Source organism: Mobula hypostoma, chromosome 12 (genome assembly GCF_963921235.1).
Source record: "Mobula hypostoma chromosome 12, sMobHyp1.1, whole genome shotgun sequence".
Classification (NCBI taxonomy): Eukaryota; Metazoa; Chordata; class Chondrichthyes; order Myliobatiformes; family Myliobatidae; genus Mobula; species Mobula hypostoma.
Window position 1 is genome coordinate 71,677,247 of NC_086108.1, and position 25,111 is coordinate 71,702,357.

The following is a 25,111-nucleotide window of genomic DNA, read 5'->3' on the forward strand; positions in this document are numbered from 1 at the left end:
TTTTAATATATCCAAATGTATCTGATTAGGAGAGATGATAAAATAAACCGCAATTTTGAATGTAGCTTTGCTTTTTTGCAGGATGTTGCGTTCATTACTATCTGCACAGGGTGTGAATCCAGAGAAAATCATTGTTTTCATTGATGGCTACTATGAGGTGAGAATTTACTTTATTCAAAAGAATAGGTGTACATAAATCAAACCCTCTGAAAATGTAATATCCAAATGAACTATTTTTCCTTTTTCTCTATAGCACAGATAAACTTAACTGTATTCTGATTCACTTTTGATTCTTTATGGAGATATTTAGAATATTAATGTTTTTGTAAGTGCAGAGAAAATCTGATTATTATTAGAGAGATAATAAGAATTCTATTGTGCTCATCCTAAAGAGGTGTGAGTAACCAAACTGCTTTATTTATACATGTTTCTACTCTCTCACCTTTGGTTACAATATCTCTTCCAAAGCCAGACCCCAGGTTTCATATCCAAACTGCAGTGTTCAAATATGTTCTTTGTTTTGGTTTGATATTATTCCGATTGATATTTAATAAAATAAATTATAATATGCTAGACATGGTATTTTCTTCAGGTTTAAAAATAAAATGAAAATTATATAATTTCAAGTAAATCTGTGCTTTAATGTTCGATGTTTCTCTTCCCTCTTTTAGGAGCCAATGGATGTGGTAGAACTCTTTGGCTTGAAAGGTGTTCAGCATACTCCCATTAGTATTAAAAATGCTCGAGTGTCACAGGTAACAGTTTAAAGTTTTAGTAATCTGCTTGCCTTCTCTATTTTCTTTGTCTACTAGCAGTTCAAGTAGGATCCTTTTCCATCAGTGTTTCCTGATTTTAATAGTTCAAAGGACACAAACAATGATGAATTAAAATCTGAACTGCTTGTGCTGCTGAATGAAGACAACTTCATTTGTCTTCAAAGACAACTTCATTTACAAAAAGAAGGACCACTGTAACTGTACTTGTTAGTGTTGTTAACTTACTGTATATAAAGAGGATGGGTTTTGTCTATTAACCCTGATCAGCACTTGTATTTCTTTGTAACTTCTTTTTCTCTTCACAGCATTACAAAGCCAGTTTGACAGCCACTTTCAATTTACATCCGGTAAGTAGTGAAACCATTCTGTACAAGATTCTTTTAAAGTGTAAACTACTATGGCCCACTTAGGACTCAATCCTACAGGTAAGTATTGATGATTCCAAATGGAATTTCCAGCATTAATCTGTTTAAATGGAATCAAGTTGGGGGGCTTCGTGTGTGTAAAGTCCTGAAGTTACTGATCGATTTGTAATGCAGTTTTCTCCATCACTGGACTCAGTTATCTTGTTCACATTCCGAGGTGTCTCAGATCCTGTGCTAGATTAGACCCCCCTCTCACTGAAATCAATGTGGGCATGTTAATAATAATGTGAAAGAGAGGGCAAAATCTTTTTTTATTTATTATTTGATTTTGTTTGTTTTAAGTGTTTGCAGCAAATGTTTTTAAAAGTATTTTTAAATGTTTGTAGTTTCATCTTTAGTAGTTTTCCAAAAGTTGCACTTAATATTCATTTTTTCCAAATTGACTAAGTTGCTAGTTTACAGTACCATTTGCTTGCATTTGGCCAATATTCTAAACCTTTCCTATCCATGTACCTCTGCATATGTCTTTTAAAAATTGTAATTGTACTTGTACTTGCCTCTACCAAAGCCAATATGCACTGTGTTTTGGAGAGAATCTTGCTGCTCAGATTCTATTTAAATCTTTCCCCACTCACCTTTAATCTACACACTTTAATTCCTTATGCTGGGAAATACATTCTCATAATTTTATAAGCCTCCATGGTTATCCCTGAACATGATTCATTCCAGGGGAAATGGTCAAATCCTATCCCATCGCTCCTTATAACTCAAACACTCCAGTCTAGGCAACAGTCCTGTGAATCCTATTTGTGTTCTCAGGAGCTTGATCATATCCTTTCTCTGGCGTAGCAACCAAAACTGCACAGAGTACTCCCAGTAGAGTCTAACAAATAATTTGTACATTTCTACCAAGACATTCCAACTCCCATACTCAGTGTCTCAGCAGATGAAGGTGACAAGCATTCCTTACTCCTTCACTACTTTGTCTACCTGTGCTGCTCTTTTCGGGGAATGAGATGCCAAAAAAAACAACTGTTGGAAGAACTTAGTGGGTTGAGCCAGCATCTAGTTTGGGGGGGGGGTGGGAGTGGTAGTGGGGAAGAGGAGCGAATAGAGTGCAGAGTACTGACTCGAAATGTCACCAATTCCTTCAGCCAGAATGAATGTATACGTTTGCACACATACGCACACACCGGTCTCTTGTGTTTCCCGCTGCTGCCACATAACAACAATTGGGAGACCACAGTCAGTGCGGATTGGAAATAACATCTTCTCTTTGCTGACTGTCATCACCTGCAGACCTCAAGGATATGTGCTTAGCCCTCTGTGCTATTCTGTCTATGCCCATGATTGTGTGGCCAGGCGCAGCTCAAATGCCATCTATAAATTTACTGATGACACAGCAATTGTTGGCAGAACTTCAGAAGATGATGAGAAGGTGTACAGGAGTGAAGGTGGATCAACTGGTTGAGTGATATTGCAACAACAAACTAGCACTCAAAGTGAGTAAGACCAAGGGATTGATTGTGGACTTTGGGAAGGGTAAGTTGAGCAAACACACCAGTCCTCATCGAGGGATCAGCAGTAGAAAGGGTGAGCAATTTCAAGTTCCTGGGTGTCAACTTCTCTGAAGATCTATCCTGGGCCCAACCTATTCATGCAATTACAAAGAAGGCACAACGGTGTATATATTTCATTAGGAATTTGTGGAGATAAAGTTAGTATAATTATTGAAATGTATCACAATATGTGCCAGTACAAGAAAATGCGAAGTCTGAGGAAACTTGGTATATCATGAAAGACTCTCAAAAAATTTCTGCAAATGTTCTGCGAAGTGCATTCTAACTGGTTGCAACACCTTTCTGGTATGGAGGGGCCACTGCGCAGGATCGGAAAAAGCTGCAGAAAGTTGCAAACTCAGCCAAGTCCATCATAGGCACTCGCCTCCCTACTGTTGAGATCTTCAAAAGACGAAGCCTCAAAAAGCAACATCTATCATTAAGAACTCACATCAGCCCTCTTCTCATTGCTACCATTACGGAGAAGTACAGGAGCCTGCAGACAGACTCAATATTTTAGAAACAGCTTCTTTTTCTCTGTGATCAGATTTCTGAATGGACAATGAATCCATGTATACTACCTCACAATTTCTTTATTTTTTTGCGGTAGTTATTTAGTTTATATGTATATATACTATATGTGTTTGTATGTGCATATGTATATATGTGTGTGATCAAGTGCATCTTCAAATTTTGTGGGAGGCTAGAGAAGTAGTAGAGGAGGCCCTTGTGGTGAAGTTTGCTTTATCATTAGCCACTGGTGAAGTTCCTGTAGGCTTGAAAGTGGCTTGTGTTGTTTCATTATTTAAAAAGGGTAGCAAGGGAAACCAGGGGACTACAGGCCAGTCAGGCTGACATCATTGGTGGGAAGTTACTGGAGGGAATTCTGAGGGGGCAGGATCCACCAGCAGGGTCTGACTAGAAGGAGTCAGCATGACTTTGTGCGTCGAAAGTTGTGCTTGACGGATTTGAGTTTTTTTTTGAAGAGGTAGCTGAAGAAGGTTCAGAGTAGGGCAGTGGATGTTATCTGTTTGGACTTCAGCAAAATCTTTGACAAGGTCCTCAGTGGTAGGCCGTTCTGGAAGGTTAAGTCCAGGCACTACTAGTTAGATAGATTGAAGGTAGGAGGCAGAGGGTAGTGATTGAAGATTGTTTCTCTGAATGGAGGCAGTAACTGGTTGTGTGCTGTAGGGGGTCAGTATTGGGAACTTTGCTATTCATTTCTTAGATAAATGTCTTGTTTCTGAATGCACAAGGTTTGATCAGTAAGTTTGTGGGTGACATAAAGTTAGGAAGTGTTGCTAAGACCATAAGACACAAGAGCAGATTTAGGCCATTTAGCCCATTGAGTCTGCTCTGCCATTTCATCATGGCTGACTTATCCCTCCCAACCCCATTCTCCTGCCTTTTCCCTGTAACTTTTGATGGGGAAATGGGCTGTGAAGTGGTAAATGGTTTTCAGTATAGATTTCCAAAATGCATTGTAAAGTCAAGTCCTCATAGGACTTGCAGTATGATTGCTAGGGCACTAGGTACTGAAATAGAGGGACTTAGGAGTACAAGTACGCAGTTTATTGAAAGCTGCATCAGAGGTGAATAGGGTAGTGAAAAAGGCATTGGCATGCTGGCTTTATCAGCCAGGACATTATGTTGCAGTTGTATAAACTGTTGGTAAGGCTGCATTTGGATACCATGTACAGTTCTGTTATAGGAAAGATCTGGTTAAACTGGAAGGGGTGCAAAAAGGATTTACAGAAATATTTCTAGGATTAGAGGGTCTGAGTTATAGGGAGAGTTGGCCAGGTTAGATCTTTATTCCTTGGAACATTGGAGAATGAAGGATTATCTTATAAAAGGGTATAAATATTGAGAGGCATGGGTAAGGTGGATGGTAATAATTTTTTATCCCCCAAGGAGTGCAAAATCTGGTGCAAAGATTTAGGATGAGAGGGGAAAGATTTAAAATGATGAGGGAGCTTTGTTACATCAAGGATCTTATCAGTCCTGGATGATTGGTATTTGACGTTTCTGTTCTTTGGTAGTGGTTAAAACACTACCTTTTAATATTTTTAAATTAATTTGCCATTGCATAATATTCTCCTGTTTATTTTTTGTATGGTATCCTAGGATGCAAAGTTTACTGTGGTACTTGAGGACGACTTGGATGTCTCAGTGGATTTTTTCAGGTGAGTACAAAAATTTTTCCTGTTTCAAATGGGAAACAATGTAAGTTAGTTTTGTAAGGTATTGATTTACTTTAAGAAACATTTCCTGATGTGTTTTTAAATTCATATAAAAAAAGTTTCAAAATCTTTGTGCATAACACCCAATTGATTAAAGAATGTATTCTAGCCAATGATTATTCTGTGGAAAATTTCTTGCTAGTTATAATTGTCGTTTATAAATTTGGTGCGAGATTGGGTCAAGTCCTTGTTATTCATAATTGGCAAGTACTCTGGAATCTGTTTTCTTCTAGTTTTCTCAGCCAAACAATCCATTTACTTGAAGAAGATGAAAGTTTGTATTGCATATCTGCTTGGAATGATCAGGTAAACTGCATCTGGTTGAGTTCTAGTTTATCTAGATTGTGTGCACATTTGATTTGAAAGATTTGTTTTGCATCTGAAGGGTGTGAAAACTCCTGACACTGCCAGGTGAATGCCAAGTTTAATCTATCTCTGGAGAAATTCTTCATTTTAATTGGAAGTCTAAATTCTAAATGTTCATGGAGGTGCTGGATAAATGTCCTTCCTTCAAATTCAGTATAAGGCCATGTAAACCAAGCAAGTTCCGTATGTTCTTGCTCCATTCTAAAAGGGAGAAACCATTTATTTTCTGTCACTTTTTTGTATCCACAAAAATCTGGAACATTGTAAATATGAAGCAAGAGAAGGGTAACCTCAGATTTTGTGGTCACCCAGATGATTAGCCTAAGCATTCTTCCAAATCCCATGTAAAAGACTAAAGTGTTGCTCCTGTATCTGGAATAATTCCCCATCAAAATGGTGGTTCAGAAATTAAAAGAATGGGTGTTTGGGCAAGGAGTTGGCATTTCAACTCCTCTACTTTATTAAGAATTTGCATAGGTTCAGCATGTCACCAAAAACTTTGATAGACTTTTATCGATGTACAGTGGAGAGTATCCAAAATGGCTACATCTCCTAGTATGGAATTATCAATGCCCGGGAATGAAGAAGACGACAGAAAGTAGTGGATACAGCCCAGTCCATCACAGGCCTTCCCACATGGAGTACTGCTACAGAAAAAGAAAGAACCCATCATCAAAGACCCCAACCATCCAGGCCATGCTGTCTTGCTACTACCATTGGGCAGGAGTTACAGAAGCCTTGGGTCCCACAGTGTTTCCATAAATTCTATGGTATTTATTTACTTTCCCTGTAATTTCCTGCAAGAAAATAATCTCAAAATAGCATATGTTAACATACTTTGATAATAAGTTTACTTTGAACTTTTGATCAAACTACAGAAAAACATATATAAATAAAAGATGAATTTTCTGTTGTATGTCCTTTATAATTCCATTGTTTGATCTCACTACCTTCCTTCTCAGTGAAGAACATGAAAGTAAAAATGATCATTTCACTGTACAGTACAATTCCCGTTTGATCTCCCAATGCTGCTTCTGCTGTATTTGTAGCTTTGAAACACTACCTAATTTCCCAGTGGCCACACATTTTAATTCCACATCCCATTCCCATTCTGATATGTCTATCCATGGCCTCCTCTACTGTAAAGACGAAGCCACACTCGGGCTGGAGGAACAACACCGTATATTCCATCTGGGTAGCCTCCAACCTGATGACATGAACATTGACTTCTCTAACTTCCGCTAATGCCCCACCTCCCCCTCGTACTCCATCCATTATTTATTTATTTATATACACACATTCTTTTTCTCTCTGTCCTTCTCACTATACCCCTTGCCCATCCTCTGGGTTTTCCCCCCCTCCCCCTTTTCCTTCTCCCTAGGCCTCCTGTCCCATGATCCTCTCATATCCCTATTGCCAATCAACTGTCCAGCTCTTGGCTCCATCCCTCCCCCTCCTGGCTTCTCCTATCATTTCGGATCTCCCCCTCCCCCTCCCACTTTCAAATCTCTTACTAGCTCTTCCTTCAGTTAGTCCTGACCAAAGGTCTCGGCCCGAAACGTCGACTGTACCTCTTCCTATAGATGCTGCCTGGCCTGCTGCCTTCACCAGCAACTTTGATGTGTGTTGCCGAATTTATCTATCACCTCTTCATCTGCAACACTTGCAGCTCCACTTAATTTGCTGTACATTCTGCATTGAACTGCTGCTGCTGTTAACAAATTTCACGTCACATGCCGGTGATAATAAACCCGATTCTGATTCTGAATTTGGTTTTGAGCTTCAGTTTGCTAGCTGACATTATCTAAGTGAAAACTATTTGCAACAGTTTCTCCCATTTTCCATCCTTCCACAACCCAAAATGTTCAACGTGACTTTGATAAAAGTTCCCCTTTCTCATTACAGGTGCATTTTTCCTGCGTCCTTTGCATATTTGCTATGCCAGATTTTTCCACGATTTCCCCGTTTGATTTCAGACAGACATATTTCCCTCATTTCTGCTTTGCCATAACTAATTCTTCTTTTACCCTCCTATAGCCTTTGTGTGTGACAGTGGGTGCGTTCTTCTCTATTCATTCCAATTGTTCAAATCTCTAGACTGCTCTTGCTCAATTCCGTCCTGATTTGTAAGCAGCGTCTCTCCTAATGACTTCCCTTTCCACACCTGTAACACTGTACCATGCCTCCTGTAAGGAGGGAGTCATGTTTTCTGTCTCCTTTCTTTTGGTTTGAGTTTCAGCATTCACATGTGGGAATGAAAGGACAAAGCTGCATTTAAATGCCGTGATGGCCTGTGACTTGGATGGAATTGCAGATGTTACCATTCATGTGCATCAGCTATGTTTGTCCTTGTTGATAGTGATTTTTTTTTAAATGGTGGAAGCTTTCATAGAAATTTGAGTTGATAGAGCGCATTGAATAGAACGGTGCATACGAAGAGTCAGATTATGTTGCTGCATTGGGGAATAAATGAATAGGCAGTGGTTCAGTTGACATCAACCAAGCTGCTTTGTCTTAGATTGCTGAGCATCTGGATTGTTATTGGCATTGCACTCATCAGGCAGGAGGAGAGTATTTTGCCACATGTGTGTCTTGAAGATGCTTGGAAGGCTATGCAGGCCAGAAGGTTAACTAACTACTGGTCTTCTAATTGCAGTATTGGTGGCTTGTTCAGCTAGTCTCTGGCTCCTCGGGGAGATTTGGTGATGGTAATGATGTCAAATGCAAGGGGAGATGGTATCTCTCTTACCTGGCACTCCTGGGGTTCACCTGGTTACCTATCAGCTGGGACATGAATATGACCAGATATAGCTGCATGCAACCAGGGATTGCTTCATTTTTCTGAGGGGCTGTATGTAAAGTTCAATTTCTAAACTTGTAATGGAGGAAACAACAGAAGACCGATGTTTGTAGCACATTATGTTTGAATGCTCTGAAATATATTCTGCAGTTGAATATTGAGGATCCCACTCATCCCAAAATCTCTTTAACTCACTACTGTCAGAAGGGAAGTTCAAGAGCATCAGGACTAGGACTGCTAGACTGGGTAACATTCTGTGTATCAGTTCCCCGGGAGATGTTGGATTGTGCAAATTGGGTATTTGACAAGGGCCAATAAAAAGAAGTTAGTTTTAAGTGGAGTGGTCATTGTGTGAGTGTGCCAGTGTTAAGAGTGGGGAGTTCAGGCTTTGGCTCATAGAGGCTTTGGTGAGGAGAGGTGGAGGCCATAGGTAGATCTTTTTCATTTATTTTTTCTTTCTTTCTTTATTGCACAGTTAGAGCAGTGGGGGTGTCAGGCAGGAGAGTGGAATGCTTCTCTTGCAAGATGATGGAGACCTCCAATGTCATTAATGACTGCACCTGCAAGAGTGTGTGTGTGTGTGTGTGTGTGTCTGTCTGTCTGTCTGGGTGTGCGTGTCTGTGTCATTAACAGAGGGGTCTATGGACCCCAGATTGGGAACCCCTGTTCTAAAGGGGAGATGAGGCTATCACGGCTGACAAGGGAAGTAAAACACAGCATTAAATCAAGAGAGAGACCATATAATATGGCAAAAATTAGTGGGGCGTTATGTTATTGAATTGGAAGACTGAATTGGTGGCTAAGGAGCCAGGTTTGCAGATGATATGAAGATGGGTGGAGTGGCATGTAGTGTTGAGGAAGCAAGAAGTCTGAAGAAGGACTTCTTCAAAGATGTGGCAGATGGAATATAGTGTAGGGAAGTTTATGGTCATAGAAGAAATAAAGGTGCAGCCTATTTTCAAATCAGGGAGAAAATTAAAAAGAAACCGTTGTACAAAGGGATTTAGAAGTCTTCAAGCAGGATTCCCTAATGGTTAACACTACAGGTAGAGTTGGTGGAAGAAAAGCAAATGCAATATTAGCATTTATATTGATGGGATTAGAATATAAAAGCAAGGATGTAATGTTGAGGCTTTATAAGGCATTGTGAGCAGTTTTCAGCCCCTTTTCTAAGAAGAAGTGTGGTGGCATTGAAGGGAGTACAGAGGAAATTCATGAGAATGATTCTGGGAATGAAAGAGTTAATGTATGAGGGGTGTTTGATGGCTCTGGGCTTGTACTTGCCATCAAATATTGAATGGCTTAGATAGAGTGGATGTGGAGAGGATGTTTCCTATTGTGGGGGGAGTCTAGGACCAGAGAGCACAGCCTCAGTATAGAGGGATGTCCATTTAGAAAAGAGATAAGGAATTTCTTTACCAGAGGATAGTGAATTTGTGGAATTCATTGCCACAGATGACAGTGGAGGCTAAGTCATTGGGCATTTTTAAAGTGGAAGTGGATTGGTTCTTGATTAGTGATGGTGTCAAAGGTTACGGGAAGAAGGCAAGAATGACGTTGAGGGGGATAACATCAGCCATGTTGGAATGGCGGAGCAGATTTGAAGGACTGAATGGCCTTATGGTAACAGCTACTTCCCTCAGGTTCTGAGACTAATGAATACCCTACAACAACTGAGGTCTTGTCACTAGGACTGCGAGCTGTTCACTCGTGCAGCATACTACATTCACTTTGAATTATATTTCATTAACTTAATATTTTATTTAATGTGTTGTGTGTAATATGTTTTGTGGGTGCACCAAGGTGCAGAGGAATGTTGTTTCTTATGTTCATATGTATGTAGTCAGTTGACAATAAACTTGAACTTGAAATTATTGTTCCAGGATCCGGAATATTATTCCTTTTGTGCTGGGTATCGCTTCAGCCACAAATAGATATTCAGAATCAGAAACAGGTTTATTAAAATTGGCATGTGTTGTGAAATTTGTTGATTTGTGACAGCAGTACAGTGGAAGAAAAATGTTATTCTAAGTTACAATAAAAATAAATAGTGCAAAAAAAAAAGGATAACAAGATAGGATTCATGGATCATTCAGAAGTCTGATGGCGGGGGGAGAAACTGTTCCTAAATCACCTTTGGTGAGTCTTCTGGCTTCAGTTACTCCTCCCTGATGGTAGTTATGAGAAGACGGCATGTCCCAAGTGGTGAGGGTCCTTAATAATGGTTGCTGCCTTCCTGAGACATTGCCTTTGAAGATATCCTCATTGGTGGGGAGGGTTGTGTCTGTGATCGAGCTGGATGAGTGTCCAACCCACTGCAGCCACTTCCAGTCTTGCGCATTGGAGCTTCCTTACTTGGCGGTGATTAACCAGTCAGAATACTCTCCACGTTTCATTATGTATACTCTGTATGCATTTGCTGGAGTCTTTAGTTGTGCCAACCAGCTGGTGGGAATATTCAAGGACATGGTTCAATTTCTCACTGCTGCGATAGAAGGTTCCCACCATCTTCGATCATGCCAGTGCCCAAGAGGAGCAGGGTGAGCTATTCAATGACTATCTACCGGTGGCACTTGCATCTACTGACCTGAAATGCTTTGGAAGATTGGTCATGGCTCGAATTAAACTCCTGCCTAAGCAAGGACCTGGACCTGCAATTTACCTATTGCCCTAATAGGTTCATAGTGGATGTAAGTTTTAGTGCATGGCCAAGTGGTTAAGGCGTTCGTCTAGTGATTTGAAGGTCACTAGTGCGAGCCTTGGCTGAGGCAGCGTGTCTGCCCTTGAGCAAGGCACTTAACCACACATTGCTCTGCGACGACACCGGTGCCAAGTTGTATGGGTCCTGATGCCCTTCCCTTGGACAACATTGGTGGCATGGAGAGGGGAGACTTACAGCATGGGCAATTGCTGGTCTTCCATACAGGCCTGCGACCTGGAAACCTTCCAGTGTGCAAATCCATGGTCTCATGAGACTAATGGTTGCCTATAAGTGGATGCAATCTCACTGGCTCTCCATTAGATCACCTGGACAATAAGTAATACCTATGTCTGGCTGCTGTTTATTGATTACAGCTCAGTGTTCAACACAATCATACCCTCGGCTCTAATCAACAAGCTCCAAAATCTGAGCCCCTGTACCTGCCTCTACAACTGGATCCTTGACTTCCTCACCAGGAAACCACAATCTATGCGGATTAGAAAGAACATCTCCTCGCTGACAGTCTACAGGGGCACATCTCAAAGATGCGTGCTTAGCCCACTGCTGTTCTCTTTCTGCACACACAGCTTTGAGGTTAGGCACAGCTCAACCACCATCTGTACATTTGCTGACAACACAAATATGGTTGGCAGAATTTCACATGGTGACCAGGAGGCATACTGGTGTGAGATAGATCAGCTGGTTGAGTGGTGTTGCAACAAAGGCTTTGCTCTCAAGGAATTGATTGTGGACTTCAGGAAGTTGAAGGAACACACCTCAGTCATCATTGAAGGATCAGCAGTGGAAAGGGTGAGCAGTGTAAAGTTCCTGGGTGTCATCTTTGCTGAAGATCTATCCAGGGCCCAACAATTACAGAGAATGCTTGATGCAATTACAAGGCGGCATGAAAGGATCTATATTTCATTAAAAAGTTGAGGAGGCTTGGTATGTCACCAAAGACACTTGCAAATTTCTACAGATGTGCCATGGAGAGCATTCTAGTTGGTTGCATCTCCATCTGTTATTGAGGTACCACTGCAATGGAGCAGAAACAGCTGCAGAAATTTGAAAACTCAGCCAGCTCTATCATCGGCACTAGCTTCCCTAGTATTGAGGAAGCCTTCAAAAGGCAATGCCTCAAAAAGGTGACATTCATCATTAAGGACTCCCACCACCTTATTGCTTTCATCAATAAGGAGGTATAGGACTGCCTGAAGACACTCATTCAGCACTTCAGGAACCGTTAATTCCCCTCTTCCATCAGATTTTTGAATGGACAATCAATCCATGAAAACTACCTTATTTTATTTATATTTATTATAATGTATAGTTTTTTTTGTTACTGTGTTTTGCACTGTACTGATGTCGCAAAACAACAAATTTCATGGGATATGCCAGTGGTATAAACTTGATTCTGATTCATATGAAGTATCGCCATTGGTGTGCCTTCTTTGTGATTGCATCAATATGTCGGGCACAGGAGAGAGTCTGTGAGATATCAATGACCAGAAACTTGAAGCTGCTCATCTTTTCCACTACTGACTCCTCAATGGGTTATGTTCTCCAAACCTCCCCCTGCTAAAGTCCCATTGACTTTAGGTTTACCAGATTTCCATTATGCTGCACATGCAACCTTGAATTCAGCTGTTCTGATTCACATTTGGACTAATTTTCAGTTTTCTGGTGGAGCCAGATCATGTAAAATTGGTTGATAAATGATACTTGATAGAAGTGTCAATGGTCATTAAATGGATAGATAGTATGGTATTTAGGTATACTTGAAAAGAGAAAAGTGAATGCTGGAAATTTGTAATAAAAGCAGAGAATATGGTAGTGGATGTGCTGGTACTGCTGATTATTTTAGCTGTATTGGATTTGTGGACAACACATACCAGGACCAGTATTCATATTCAGCATGGTAGTTTGGGTAGAGGAATGACAAGTCTTAGACCAGCATGGCCGAGGGTTCTTATTTTCCATAACTTTCAAGTAATTTTGATGTCATTTGAGTCATGTATAGTGGATCAGATTAGCATCTGTTATGGAGAGGATCATAGAAGTGGGGGGGACAGATTGTGTACTTGGGTTTTTGATTCAAAATGATGGTTGCTACCACTTTAGCTATGTTTCGTGTGTTCAGCTGCTCTACTTGTATTAGGAAATCACTGCCTCTTTATTACACATCTTTTCCATTGAAGTGTTTGTTCTAAATGACAATATTAAATTAAAATTTGTGATAATTTAACTGTGTTTGTAAAGGTAAATGGAGAAAGTTACCTTCTGTTTTAAAGCATTTTGATACATGTATGTTCTTACTGCATGGTTGATTTTCTTTCTGCTCTACAGATTATCTGTGAATGATGCTGTTATCAGATCAGCATTGCTTGTTGATTACTTGCTGTTCTCCATGGTTGAGAATGAGTGATACTTTGTTAATGACTTTGTGTGTAAACCTTAGGGCTATGAGCACACAGCAGAGGACATTGCTTTACTCTATCGAGTGGAGAGTATGCCAGGGCTTGGATGGGTTCTAAAGAAGAGCCTTTATAAAGATGAGCTGGAGCCAAAGTGGCCAACACCAGAAAAGGTAAGGTTGTTTTAATTCCTAGTCCATTGATTCAATGTTTTTTCCTATGTGTTATTCTAACAGCTGTTTTCATTTTTCCATAATGATCACTTTGAGTGTATCAGTGTGACAATATTTTGTACTTTCCCCTCTCTCTTTTCACATTTTTTTCTTGCCAGGAATTGTAGAAGAAGTATCTTAAATACGTATGCTATCTTTCCTTTTGGATTTTTATGCATTAGTGGAACTGTACAGTAATTATTTACAGACAAATTATTTTAATTTGTTATGGGGATGAGAGAGATGAAGTCCAGGAAAAAAAATGCAGAAATACCATGTCCAACTTTCTCTTTCTCCTTTCAATTCCTTTTGCCTTTGCAGTAAGGCATCTCTTCCGAGAATGATCCTTTAAATGGATTTTTTGTCTTCAGTGGTCAATGTACTTGAGTTTAGACTATCAGACAACTATTTTCTCTCTTACCTGCGGCCAGATCATTTGCTTTGTACAGCTAAGGAAAAATTAAAAGAAACCATAGTAATTTAGTGGGGTGAATATCAGACACCACATAATGTATGTACGGAACAAGGCGGTGTTCCTCGAGGGGAAGGGGAGGCGGAGTGTTGCTCTCAGGTTGCTGGCAGCCATCGTAAAGCACCAGCATATGATGATCACAGAGAGAGCTGGAGACAGCAAGTCTCAAGAATAAGGTGGTTGTGCTGCACCAGCATTGTACCACCATGGGGGAAGCTCCTCGTTCAGCACTGACCCAGGTCAAAGTGCTAGAGGGCTACGAAGATAGCCTGTCAGCTAGTGAAGGTGGAGCAATTGGAGGCTGCCCGACGGGCTAACTGGCAAACGGATTCTATTAAGGTTTGAGCCTTGTTGCTGCAGGGAGATGATCCAAACATGCTGATTGGGGATTGGGATATCTGGCTAGATGGTGAGGATGGAGGAATCAGAATCAGCTTTATTATCACCGGCATGTGACGTGAAATTTGTTAACTTAGCAGCAGCAGTTCAATGCAATACATAATCTAGCAGAGACAAAATAATAATAATAAGCAAGTAAATCAATTATGTATATTGAATAGATTTTAAAAAGTCCAAAAACGGAAATACTGTATATTTTTAAAAAAAAAGTGAGGTAGTGTCCAAAGATTCAATGTCCATTTAGGAATTGGATGACAGAGGGGAAGAAGCTGTTCCTGAATAACTGAGTATGTACCTTCAGGCTTCTGTACCTCCTACCTGATGGTAACAATGAGAAAAGGCCATGCTCTGGGTACTGTAGGTCCTTAATAATGGATGCTGCCTTTCTGAGACACCGCTCCCTGAAGATGTCCTGGGTACTTTGTAGGCTCGTACCCAAGATGGAGCTGACTAGGTTTACAACCTTCTGCAGCTTCTTTTGGTCCTGTGCAGTAGCCCCTCCAAACAGACAGTGATGCAGCCTGTCAGTATGCTCTCCACGGTACAACTATAGAGATTTTTGATGAGTATTTGTTGATATGCCAAGTCTCTTCAAACTCCTAATGAAGTATAGCCACTGTCTTGCCTTCTTTATAACTCCATCAATATGTTGGGACCAGGTTAGATCCTCAGAGGTCTTGACACCCAGGAGCTGCTCACTCTCTCCACTTCTGATCCCTGTGAGGATTGGTATGTGTTCCTTCTTCATACCCTTCCTGAAGTCCACAATCAGCTCTTTTGTCTTACTGACGTTGAGTGCCAGGTTGTTGTTGTGGCACCACTCCGCTAGTTGGCATATCTCACTCCTGTGTGCCCTCTCGTCACCACCTGAGATTCTACCAACAATAGTTGTATCGTCAGCAAAGTTATAGATGGTATTTGAGCTGTGCCTAGCCACACAGTTGTGTGTATACAGAGGGTAGAGCAGTGGGCTAAGCACACTCCCCTGAGGTGCGCCAATGTTGATCGTCAGCGTGGAGGATATGTTATCACCAATCTGCACAGATTGTTGTCTTCCAGTTAGGAAATCGAGGATCTAATTGCAGAGAGAGGTACAGAGGCCCAGGTTCTGCAACTTCTCAAACAGAGCAGAGGTTGTATGATTCTCTCTCTACAGCTCAGATCTATGACCACATGATCCCATACCCAGCACAGGGTCCCTGGGAAATGTCAGAGGAATACTACAGTAGGCCCTTCCAAGGCGACAGAGATCAGGGGGTTCTCCCCTAAGGAACTAGAGGGGTTGGCGGATAGGTACAAGCAGAAGCTGGGAAGGCCTCTGGCTACGTGTTTGTTGAGGATATGGATGATAGGGGTACTGGAGTGAGTCTATCTAATAGAAAGAAGGGCGCCTTAGGGGGTCTGTTGTTCCAACATGTGATCAACAACACCCACAGAATGCTGCTCGCTCCCTGTAAGTGTAAATAAATCCTTATGGGATTGGGTGGCAGTGTCGGTCAAGGTCAGATACCCTTCCCACCTTGAGTAGGATTTAAAGCCTTTGGCAGAGTGAAACACAGAAGAGAAAGGGACCAGGGCTCTTTGCCAGTGGTTTTGTGCTTTCTATGTAGTTTAGTGGGGTGCTTGTGGGGGTTATAGTGGCCTGTGGGCTGACTAGTCATGGTGTTGTATCTTTTGAGGGGTGAAATGTAATGTAAAGGATAAACTTGCCTACTGATGGAAGGCTGCTTCCACGGTGCCGGTCGCTGATTGGCCCATTTGAAAGATGTGGGAGCTCTCTCCCATTAACTGGCTTTCACACTATAGCACCAACTTCTGGTTTCGGGCACCCCAGCAGTATAAGAATAGTGCGTGCCAGACATTCTGACTCTTGGCTAGGGTCTGGCTCCCTTCAGACTGGGTCGCGACCAGGGCTGATGAGCCACTGGGAAAGTGCTGCAGATATAAGGGCCCCAGAACAGAGACAGACAGTTAGTTATAGTGTTATAGTTGTGAAACTTGAGGGGCTTAACAAAGTTCCTGTTTGAGTTAGAAATGTTATTGACTGTTTAGTGTTGCAGTTTTGTTATAAGTACTTGTTTGACTTAGATGTTTGGTTGAGTGTTTCACTGTTGGTTTGTAAATAAATAGTTATCGTACTTACTCACAATCAGTATCTTCTATTCCATTGACCGAATCCGCAAATCTGCTTCTGCGAAACAAAGTCTTAGTTTTTAAAATGAGTGAGATCCATGTTCATTCTCATAGATGGCAAATTTTTAATAGAAACATGAATATTTATGAAATTCTAATAACATACAGTAATCATACATCAGATAAATGTCAAGAACAGGGGCTAACTTGTCAAGTCTGTGCTATGGGGAATTGCCGTGTATACCTGCTTGAACCAGAATGTTTGTGACATTGACATCTTGCCAAGTGTGGATGAATATACCGACAATTGTTGCCCAAATCAAAGACACTGCAAATTATTAACACAGTAAGTGCCACTGATGTTATCTGGGAAGTTTAAAAAAATCGATGGACAGCAACTCATTTACTTCCAAGTGGTTTTATCAACACTTTGTTTTGATAAGAGATGTCAGCACAATTGCTTTGAGTTAAACGCTTTTTTTTACATATTTAAACACTCCATTTGAAGAAATATTTTAAAAAATGTCTTCATACTATCATGCATTGCACAGTAATTCTATGAGATAAGAATTTATTTTCTATTTACCAAAGCAAATTTAAGAGTTTATCATGGTCATGGTGAATACACCCTTAATGTGCATAGTATACAAACTTGGCATTGAACCAGGATCAGGAGCATCATGCAGGCTGAGTGTATTGTTTTGGACAAGAGAAGTAAATAAAAATGCAGCTATATACCCTCATATTTACTTTAAAGAAGATTATTTGGGTTTTAACTTCTGACTTCTTCACAGCTCTGGGACTGGGACATGTGGGTGAGAATGCCTGAGCAAAGGAAAGGTCGGGAGTGTATTATCCCAGATGTATCCAGATCGTACCATTTTGGCATCGTTGGACTCAATATGAATGGGTATTTTCATGTAAGTATTAGGTGGTTGTATTAATATAAAGCTGCTCTGATGGGATGATTTAGGGTTGATCAAACCAATTTAGTTTCAGTGATAAACAGCTGATGTGTGCTGTGACCTTTCTGGTTGGCTTTTGTATAGTCAGCAGTACTGTCAATAGCTGAATAATTAGTGATTAGGGCTTAATTTTAATCTGCTTTAATTTGAGTTGTAATGTTTTGTCGTTCTGAAATAACACATTTTATGTAATTCACTTTTTTTCCTTTTGTAGGAAGCTTATTTCAAGAAACACAAGCTCAACACTGTTCCAAATGTGCAGCTCAAAAACGTAGATAGGTATCTTGTACTTTTATCCATCTGTGGCTCTTTCGACATCTCATTCTGTCCCAAATAGAAACATAGGAAACCTACAGGCCCTTCAGCCCACAAAGTTGTGCCGAACATGGCCCTACCTTAGAAATTACTAGGCTTACCTTTAGCCCTCTATTTTTCTAAGCTCCATGTACCTATCTAATTGTCTCTTAAAAGACCCTATTGTATCCACCTCTACCACCGTTGCTGGCAGCCCATTCCACGCACTCACCACCTTCTGAGTGAAAAAACTTAGCCTTGACATCTCCTCTGTACCTACTCCCCATCACCATAAACCTGTGTCCTCTTGTGGCAACCTTTTCAGCCCTGGGAAAAAGCCTATGACTATCCACACGATCAATGCCTCTCATCATCTTATACACCTCTATCAGGTCACCTCTCATCCTCCGTCGCTCCAAGGAGAAAAATCCGAGTTCACTCAACCTATTCTTATAAGGCATGCTCCCCAATCCAGACAACATCCTTGTAATTCTCCTCTGCACCCTTTCTATGGCTTCCACATCCTTCCTGTAGTGAGGCGACCAGAACTGAGCACAGTACTCCAAGTGGGGTCTGACCAGGGTCCTATATAGCTGCAACATTACCTCTCGGCTCCTAAATTCAATTCCACAATTGATGAAGGCCAATACACTGTACGCCGCCTTAACCATAGAGTCAACCTGCGCAGCTGTTTTGAGCGTCCTATGGACTCGGATCCCAAGGGCCCTCTGATCCTCCACACTTCCAAGAGTCTTACCATTAATACTATATTCTGCCATCATATTTGACCTACCAAAATGAACCACTTCACACTTATCTGGGTTGAACTCCATCTGCCACTTCTCAGCCTAATTTTGCATCCTATCAATGTCCCGCTGTAACTTCTGACAGCCTTCCACACTATCCACAACACCTCCAACCTTTGTGTCATCAGCAAACTTACTAACCCATCCCTCCACTTCCTCATCCAGGTCATTTACAAAAATCACGAAGAGTAAGGGTCCCAGAACAGGTCCCTGAGGCACCTCACTGGTGACTGACCTCCATGCAGAATATGACCTGCCTGCAACCGCCCTTTGCCTTCTGTGGGCAAGCCAGTTCTGGATCCACAAAGCAATGTCCCCTTGGATCCCATGCCTCCTTACTTTCTCAATAAGCCTTGCATGGGGTACCTTATCAAATGCCTTGCTGAAATCCATATACACTATATCTACTGCTCTTCCTTCATCAATGTGTTTATTCACATCCTCAAAAAATTCAGTCATGCTCGTAAGGCACGACCTGCCCTTGACAAGGCCATGCTGACTACTCATAATCATATTATACCTCTCCAAATGTTCGTAAATTCTGCCTCTCAGGATCTTCTCCATCAGTTTACCAGCCACTGAGGTAAGACTCACTGGTCTATAATTCCCTGGGCTATATCTACCCCTTTTCTGAAATAAAGGAACAACATTCGCAACCCTCCAATCCTCTGGAACCTCTCCCATCCCCATTGATGATGCAAGGATCATCGCCAGAGGCTCAGCAACCTCTTACCTCGCCTCCCACAGTATCCTGGGGTACGTCTCATCTGGTCCCGGCGACTTACTCAATTTGATGCTTTCCAAAAGCTCCAGCACATCCTCTTTCTTAGTATCTACATGCTCAAGCTTTTCAGTCTGCTGCAAGTCATCACTACAATCACCAAGATCCTTTTCCATAGTGAATACTGAAGTAAAGTATTCATTGTGCTATTTCCTCTGGTTCCATACACACTTTCTCACTGTCACACTTGATAGGTCCTATTCTTCCACATTTTATCCTCTTGCCCTTCACATACTTGTAGAATGTCTTGGGGTTTTCCTTAATCCTGCCCGCCAAGGCCTTCTCATGGCCCCTTCTGGCTCTCCTAATTTCCTTCTTAAGCTCCTTCCTGCTAGCCTTGTAATCTCTAACATTACCTAGCTCTCTGAACCTTTTGTAAGCTTTTCTTCTTGACTAGGTTTATTACAGCCTTTGTACACCACAGTTCCTGTACCCTACCATAACGCCCCTGTCTCATTGGAACGTACCTATGCAGAACTCCACACAAATATCCCCTGAATATTTGCCACATTTCTTCCATACTTTTCCCTGAGAACATCTGTTTCCAATCTAAGCCTCTAATTTCCTGCCTGATAGCCTCATAATTCCCCTTACTTCAATTAAATCCTCTTCTAACTTGTCTGTTCCTATCTCTCTCCAATGCTATTGTAAAGGAGACAGAATTATCTCCAAATGCTCTCCCACTGAGAGATCTGACACCTGACCAGGGTCATTTCCCAATACCAAATCAAATATAGCCTCTCTTCTTGTAGGCTTATCTACATATTGTGTCAAGAAACCTTCCTGAACACACCTAATAAAGTCCACCCCATTTAAACCTCTCACTCTAGGGAGATGGCAAATGATATTTGGGAAATTAAAATCTCCCATCATGACAACTCTGTTATTATTACACCTTTTCCAGGATCTGTTTCCCTATCTGCTCCTCAATATCCCTGTTACTATTGGGCGGCCTATAAAAATCACCCAGTAAAGTCATTGACTCCTTCCTGTTCCTAACCTCCACCCACAGAGACTCCATAGACAATCCCTCAATGGCGTCCACCTTTTCTGCAGCCGTGACACTATCTCTGATCAACAGTGCCACGCCCCCACCTCTTTTGCCTCCCTCCCTGTCCTTTCTGAAACATCTAAAACCCAGCACTGGAAGTAACCATTCCTGTCCCTGAGCCATCCAAGTCTCTGTAATGACCACCACATCATATCTCCAAGTACTGATCCACGCTCTAAGCTCATCTGCTTTGTTCACAACACTCCTTGGCGTTAAAATAGAAACATCTCAAACTTTCGGTCTGAGCGCATCCCTTCTCTATCACCTGCCTATCCTCCCCCTTGCATTGTCTACAAGCTTTCTCTATCTGTGAGCCAACCTCCTCTTTCCCAGTCTCTTCAGTTCAGTTCCCAGCCCCCAATAATTCTAGTTTAAACTCTCCCCAGTAGCCTTAGCAAACCTGCTTCTCAGCTTCCTTCCTAACTCCCTGTAGTCTTTTTTTCAAGACCTCTTCCCTTTTCCCCCCTATGTCATTGGTACCAATATGTATCATGACCTCTGGCTGTTCTCCCTCCCACCGCAGGATATCTTGGACACAGTCTGAAACATCCCGGACCTTGGCACCTGGGAGGCAAACTTCTCTCTGAGTTTCTTTCTTGTATCCACAGAATCGCCTGTCTGACCCCCTAACTATAGAGTCCCCTATCACTACTGCCTTCCTCCTCCTTTCACTACCCTTCTGAGCTACAGGGCCAGACTTCGTGCCAGAGTGACGTCCATTGCCGCTTCTCCCAGGTAGGCTGTTCCCCCCCAACGGTACTCAAACAGGAGTACTTATTGTCAAGGGGTACAGCCATAGGGGTACTCTCTCGTACCTGACTCTTCCTCTTCCCCCTCCTGACTGTGACCCATCTGTCTGTCTCCTGTGGCCCTGGTATGACCACCTAACTATAACTCCTTTCTATCACCTCCTTGCTCTCCCTGACCAGGCGAAGGTCATCAAGCTGCATCTCAGGTTCCCTAACTTGGTCCCTCAGGAGTTGCAGCTCGACATGCCTGGTGCAGATATGGCCGTCCGGGAGGCTGGGAGACTCCACGACCCCCCCACATCTGACACTGAGCACAGAAAACAGGCCTCACACTCATATTACCTCCTTTCTGCAATTAACACATTTAAACCTGTCCCGTTACTGCCTAAGCCCGTTGAGCCAAAGCCCTACCACACTGCCGCCTCTCACTCGGCTGCCTGCAGGATACGGCTGTCTTTTTAAACCTTTCGCGCACTACTAGCTGACGTCATGTGCCTTCGCAGTCTCGCTTCTCTTTTACCCCGAGCAGTAAAAAAACTCACTTCACTCCGAAAAATCAGCCGTTCACTCACAGCCTTCTTGCTCCGAATCAAAAACCTTTGAAGATTCCTTGCCTTTTTAAACCTTTCGCACACAATAGACTTATGTGCTTCATTTACCTAATGTTGGTATCTGACTTTTAGGCATTTTTTTGAACCTGAAATTTACTTGTGCCCCATTCTTGTATTTAGATCAAAATCTATTTGTTTTTACACTTTATACTAATGATTCTTAAAGCCATTTTAAAACATTGTTGATAAAATATCTTTGCGTGCTCATGGGCTCAAACTTGACCTCTTTTCCAGTTTGAAAAAGGATGCGTATGAGAATGAAATTCACAAGCTGGTAAGGTAAAGTAGTGCTTTGTTTAAATAAAACTGCTCTCCTTCTCACTCGTTTTCTTTCTGATCCTGTTTCCTGTTGAATATTTATATAGAATAAGAGGACAGGTTATAAAAGAAGCTACAGCATTGTTTAGCTTTTCATTTCAAGAATTTCTGTGATTGGAAAATGTTTACTCACTTGTCATACCATTATCTTTAATAAGCAGCGATCGTGTTTAACTACATCTTGGTTAAGAAATTATCCTTAGTGGTAATCAAACAGTTCGGTAATTGTTGATGAACTAAAATGAACCTGTTCTTTGCAGTGTATACAGTGTAGCTCAGCTTCTGTAGGCCTCTTGGATTTCTAATAATTGGTGGTTATTCCTACAGGGAGGCCAAGGTTCTAGACCATACCAAAAACCCCTGTGAAGATAGTTTCATTCCAGACACCGAAGGAAAAATCTACATAATGTATATTCGAATGGAACAGGAAGATGATTTTATTACATGGACACAGTTAGCAAAGGTAAGAGGGATTTTCTTCTTCCGATTTGAGCCTCAAAGAGTGACTCATAGAGAGGCGCAAGAAATACTAGTCTGACATTAGAAGGTACTTGACTGTGTAAGCATGGTGTATCTGCATTATGTTTGGGAAAATCCCATACTGATTTGTGGTTCAGCAGACGAAATGCGGGGTTTTCCTCCTGTTTAAGGAATGGTAAAGCTAAGAGAGACCTGATCATTGTAAAGGGATTTATCTTGATTGGAATGTAAGTCAAGAGTTTTGGGGGAATGATTTAAGTAGTTTGCAGATGATACCAGAACTGACTTGTTACTGTTGTAAAGCTGTAGAATTTAGGAAAATATAAGTGATTTGCTTAGGGTGAAGAAAAGTGGCAATTGGAGTCTATGGGATTTGTTTGGGAGGTGGCAGGGGAAGGGGAAGGGTGAAAACAAGGCAAAGGAATAAATGGAAATAGGGGAAAGATGAAGTGCAGAAGACCAAATGATATTTTACAGATTCCTCAAGATAGCTTGCAGGTCAGTAAGGTAATTACAAAGGTAGTTTATCAGTGGAGAAATGGAATGTAAAAGGAAGGAAATCATGCTAGAGTTGTGTGAAACATTAAACGTACAGTTTAGAATTCTGCGTAGCTCTGGTCATTGCATTTCAGGAATTGTGAAGCACTAGAGATGATGAAGAGGATATGTACAGGTTACCATGGCTGAGAGAAATGGTTATGGGAAATGATTAACTAGGTTATGCTTGGTTTCTTTAAAACAGAGAAAGCTGCGGCAGGATTTAATCAAGGTGCATAAAATAGTGGCATAGAAAGATTCTTTATATTTTCCCTTTCCTTCCCAGAGAAATTGTATCACCTTAATGGTAAGGTAACAGGATTATAAAAGAATTGAACACGTTCTTCTATCCAGGTTCAGTGAGGACAGAAGCTTTTACTGCATTTAATTAGTGGACAAGCAGTCACTGGGTTATAACCTGCAAGGTTGGGGGAAGAAAATTGGGATATGTGGTTACACTAAGTAGTATTTTCAGACTAGATGGCCCAGTTAGTTGCCTGTGAAGTAATCTTCTGATTTAAATTGAAGTTTAAGAGAGAGTTGGTGACAATTCCTTCTGGAGTTTTTGTGCCAGTTTTAAAAGATGAACAGGGCCTGTTCGGACTCGTCTGTGGAGCGGGAGATCACCGAGAGAGTTGGCAATAATTCCTTGTTTAGTTGCTGTGCCAATTGAAGTCTCGGCCCGAAACGTTGACTGTACCTCTTCCTAGAGATACTGCCTGGCCTGCTGCGTTCACCAGCAACTTTGATGTGTGTTGCTTGAATTTCCAGCATCTGCAGAATTCCTCTTGTTTGCGTTAGAAATCCAGGAGTCACTTAAAAGAGCCTATCGTATCCGCCCCCACCACCGTTGCTGGCAGCCCATTCTACACACTCACCGCTCTCTGCGTTAAAAAAACAACAAATTATCCCTGATATCTCTTCTGTGCCTACTTCCAAGCACCTTAAAACTGTGCCCTCTTGTGTTGGCCATGATCCAGGCATAATGGCATGTTCTTTGAGAGATGAGGGAACTCTGGGAGATCACCAGTCTCCCTGATAACTACATCTGCACAAAGTGCTTCGAGCTGCAGCTCCTTAGAGACCATGTTAAGGAACAGGAGCTCCATCGGGATGACCTTTGCCTCATACGGGAGAATGAGATGGTGATATATAGGAGCTACAGGGAGGTAGTCACCCCTAAGTTGTTGGGGGCAGGTAGCTGGGTGACTGTCAGAAGAGGGAAAGGGAATAAGCAGCTAATGTAGAGTCACCATTCTCCTCAATAATAATTATACCGCTTTGGATACTGCTAGGAGGAGGGGGGATGACCTACCAGGGGAAGATGCAGTGACTGGCATTGAGTCTGGCTTTGTGGCTCAGAAGGGGAGGAGGGAGAAGAGATGTGCAGTATTGGTAGGGGATTCCGTAGTTAGAGGACACCCTGATGGTATGCTGCCTCCCAAGTGCCAGGGATGACTCTGATTAGGTCCACACCATTCTAAAGGTGAACAGATGGATGTTGTGCTACATATTGGTTACCAACAACATGGGTAGGAAAAGGAATGGGGTCTTAAAGAGAGAATATAGGGAGTTAGGTAGAAAGCTGAAAAGCAGGGCCTCAGGGGTAGTAATCTTGATTGCTGCCGGTGTCTTGTGCCAGTGAGGGAAAGAATAGAATGATCTGTCAGATGAATGTGTGGCTGAGGAATTGGTGCTGGGAACAGGGTTTCAGATCTCTTCTGGGAAGGTATGACCTGTACAAAAGTCCTCCTTTTTTAAAGAAAGGGGCTTCCCTTCCTCCACCATCAACTCTGCTCTCAAACGCATCTCCCCCATTTCACGCACATCTACTCTCACTCCATCCTCCCGCCACCCCACTAGGAATAGGGTTTTCCTTGTCCTCACCTACCACCCCACCAGCCTCTGGGTCCAACATATTATTCTCTGTAACCTCCGCCACCTCCAATGGGATCCCACCACTAAGCACATCTTTCCCTCCCCCCCCCCCCGCTTTCCGCAGGGATCGCTCCCTACGCGACTCCCTTGTCCATTCGTCCCCCCCATCCCTCCCCACCGATCTCCCTTCTGGCACTTATC

General features: G+C 41.9%; 1 protein-coding gene across 1 annotated transcript in view; it reads left to right on the forward strand.

Moving 5' to 3' along the window:
• The window catches only part of pomgnt1 (protein O-linked mannose N-acetylglucosaminyltransferase 1 (beta 1,2-)), an 81,858-nt gene that overhangs the window by 41,799 nt on the left and 14,948 nt on the right, over positions 1–25,111 (forward strand). Inside the window, exons 10-19 of the mRNA XM_063064384.1 lie at positions 82–157; positions 672–755; positions 1,082–1,123; positions 4,828–4,886; positions 5,177–5,249; positions 13,269–13,397; positions 17,235–17,360; positions 17,620–17,684; positions 21,932–21,976; positions 22,343–22,478. Coding sequence (XP_062920454.1) covers positions 82–157; positions 672–755; positions 1,082–1,123; positions 4,828–4,886; positions 5,177–5,249; positions 13,269–13,397; positions 17,235–17,360; positions 17,620–17,684; positions 21,932–21,976; positions 22,343–22,478 — 835 coding nt within the window. The remainder of the gene's footprint in view (positions 1–81; positions 158–671; positions 756–1,081; positions 1,124–4,827; positions 4,887–5,176; positions 5,250–13,268; positions 13,398–17,234; positions 17,361–17,619; positions 17,685–21,931; positions 21,977–22,342; positions 22,479–25,111) is intronic.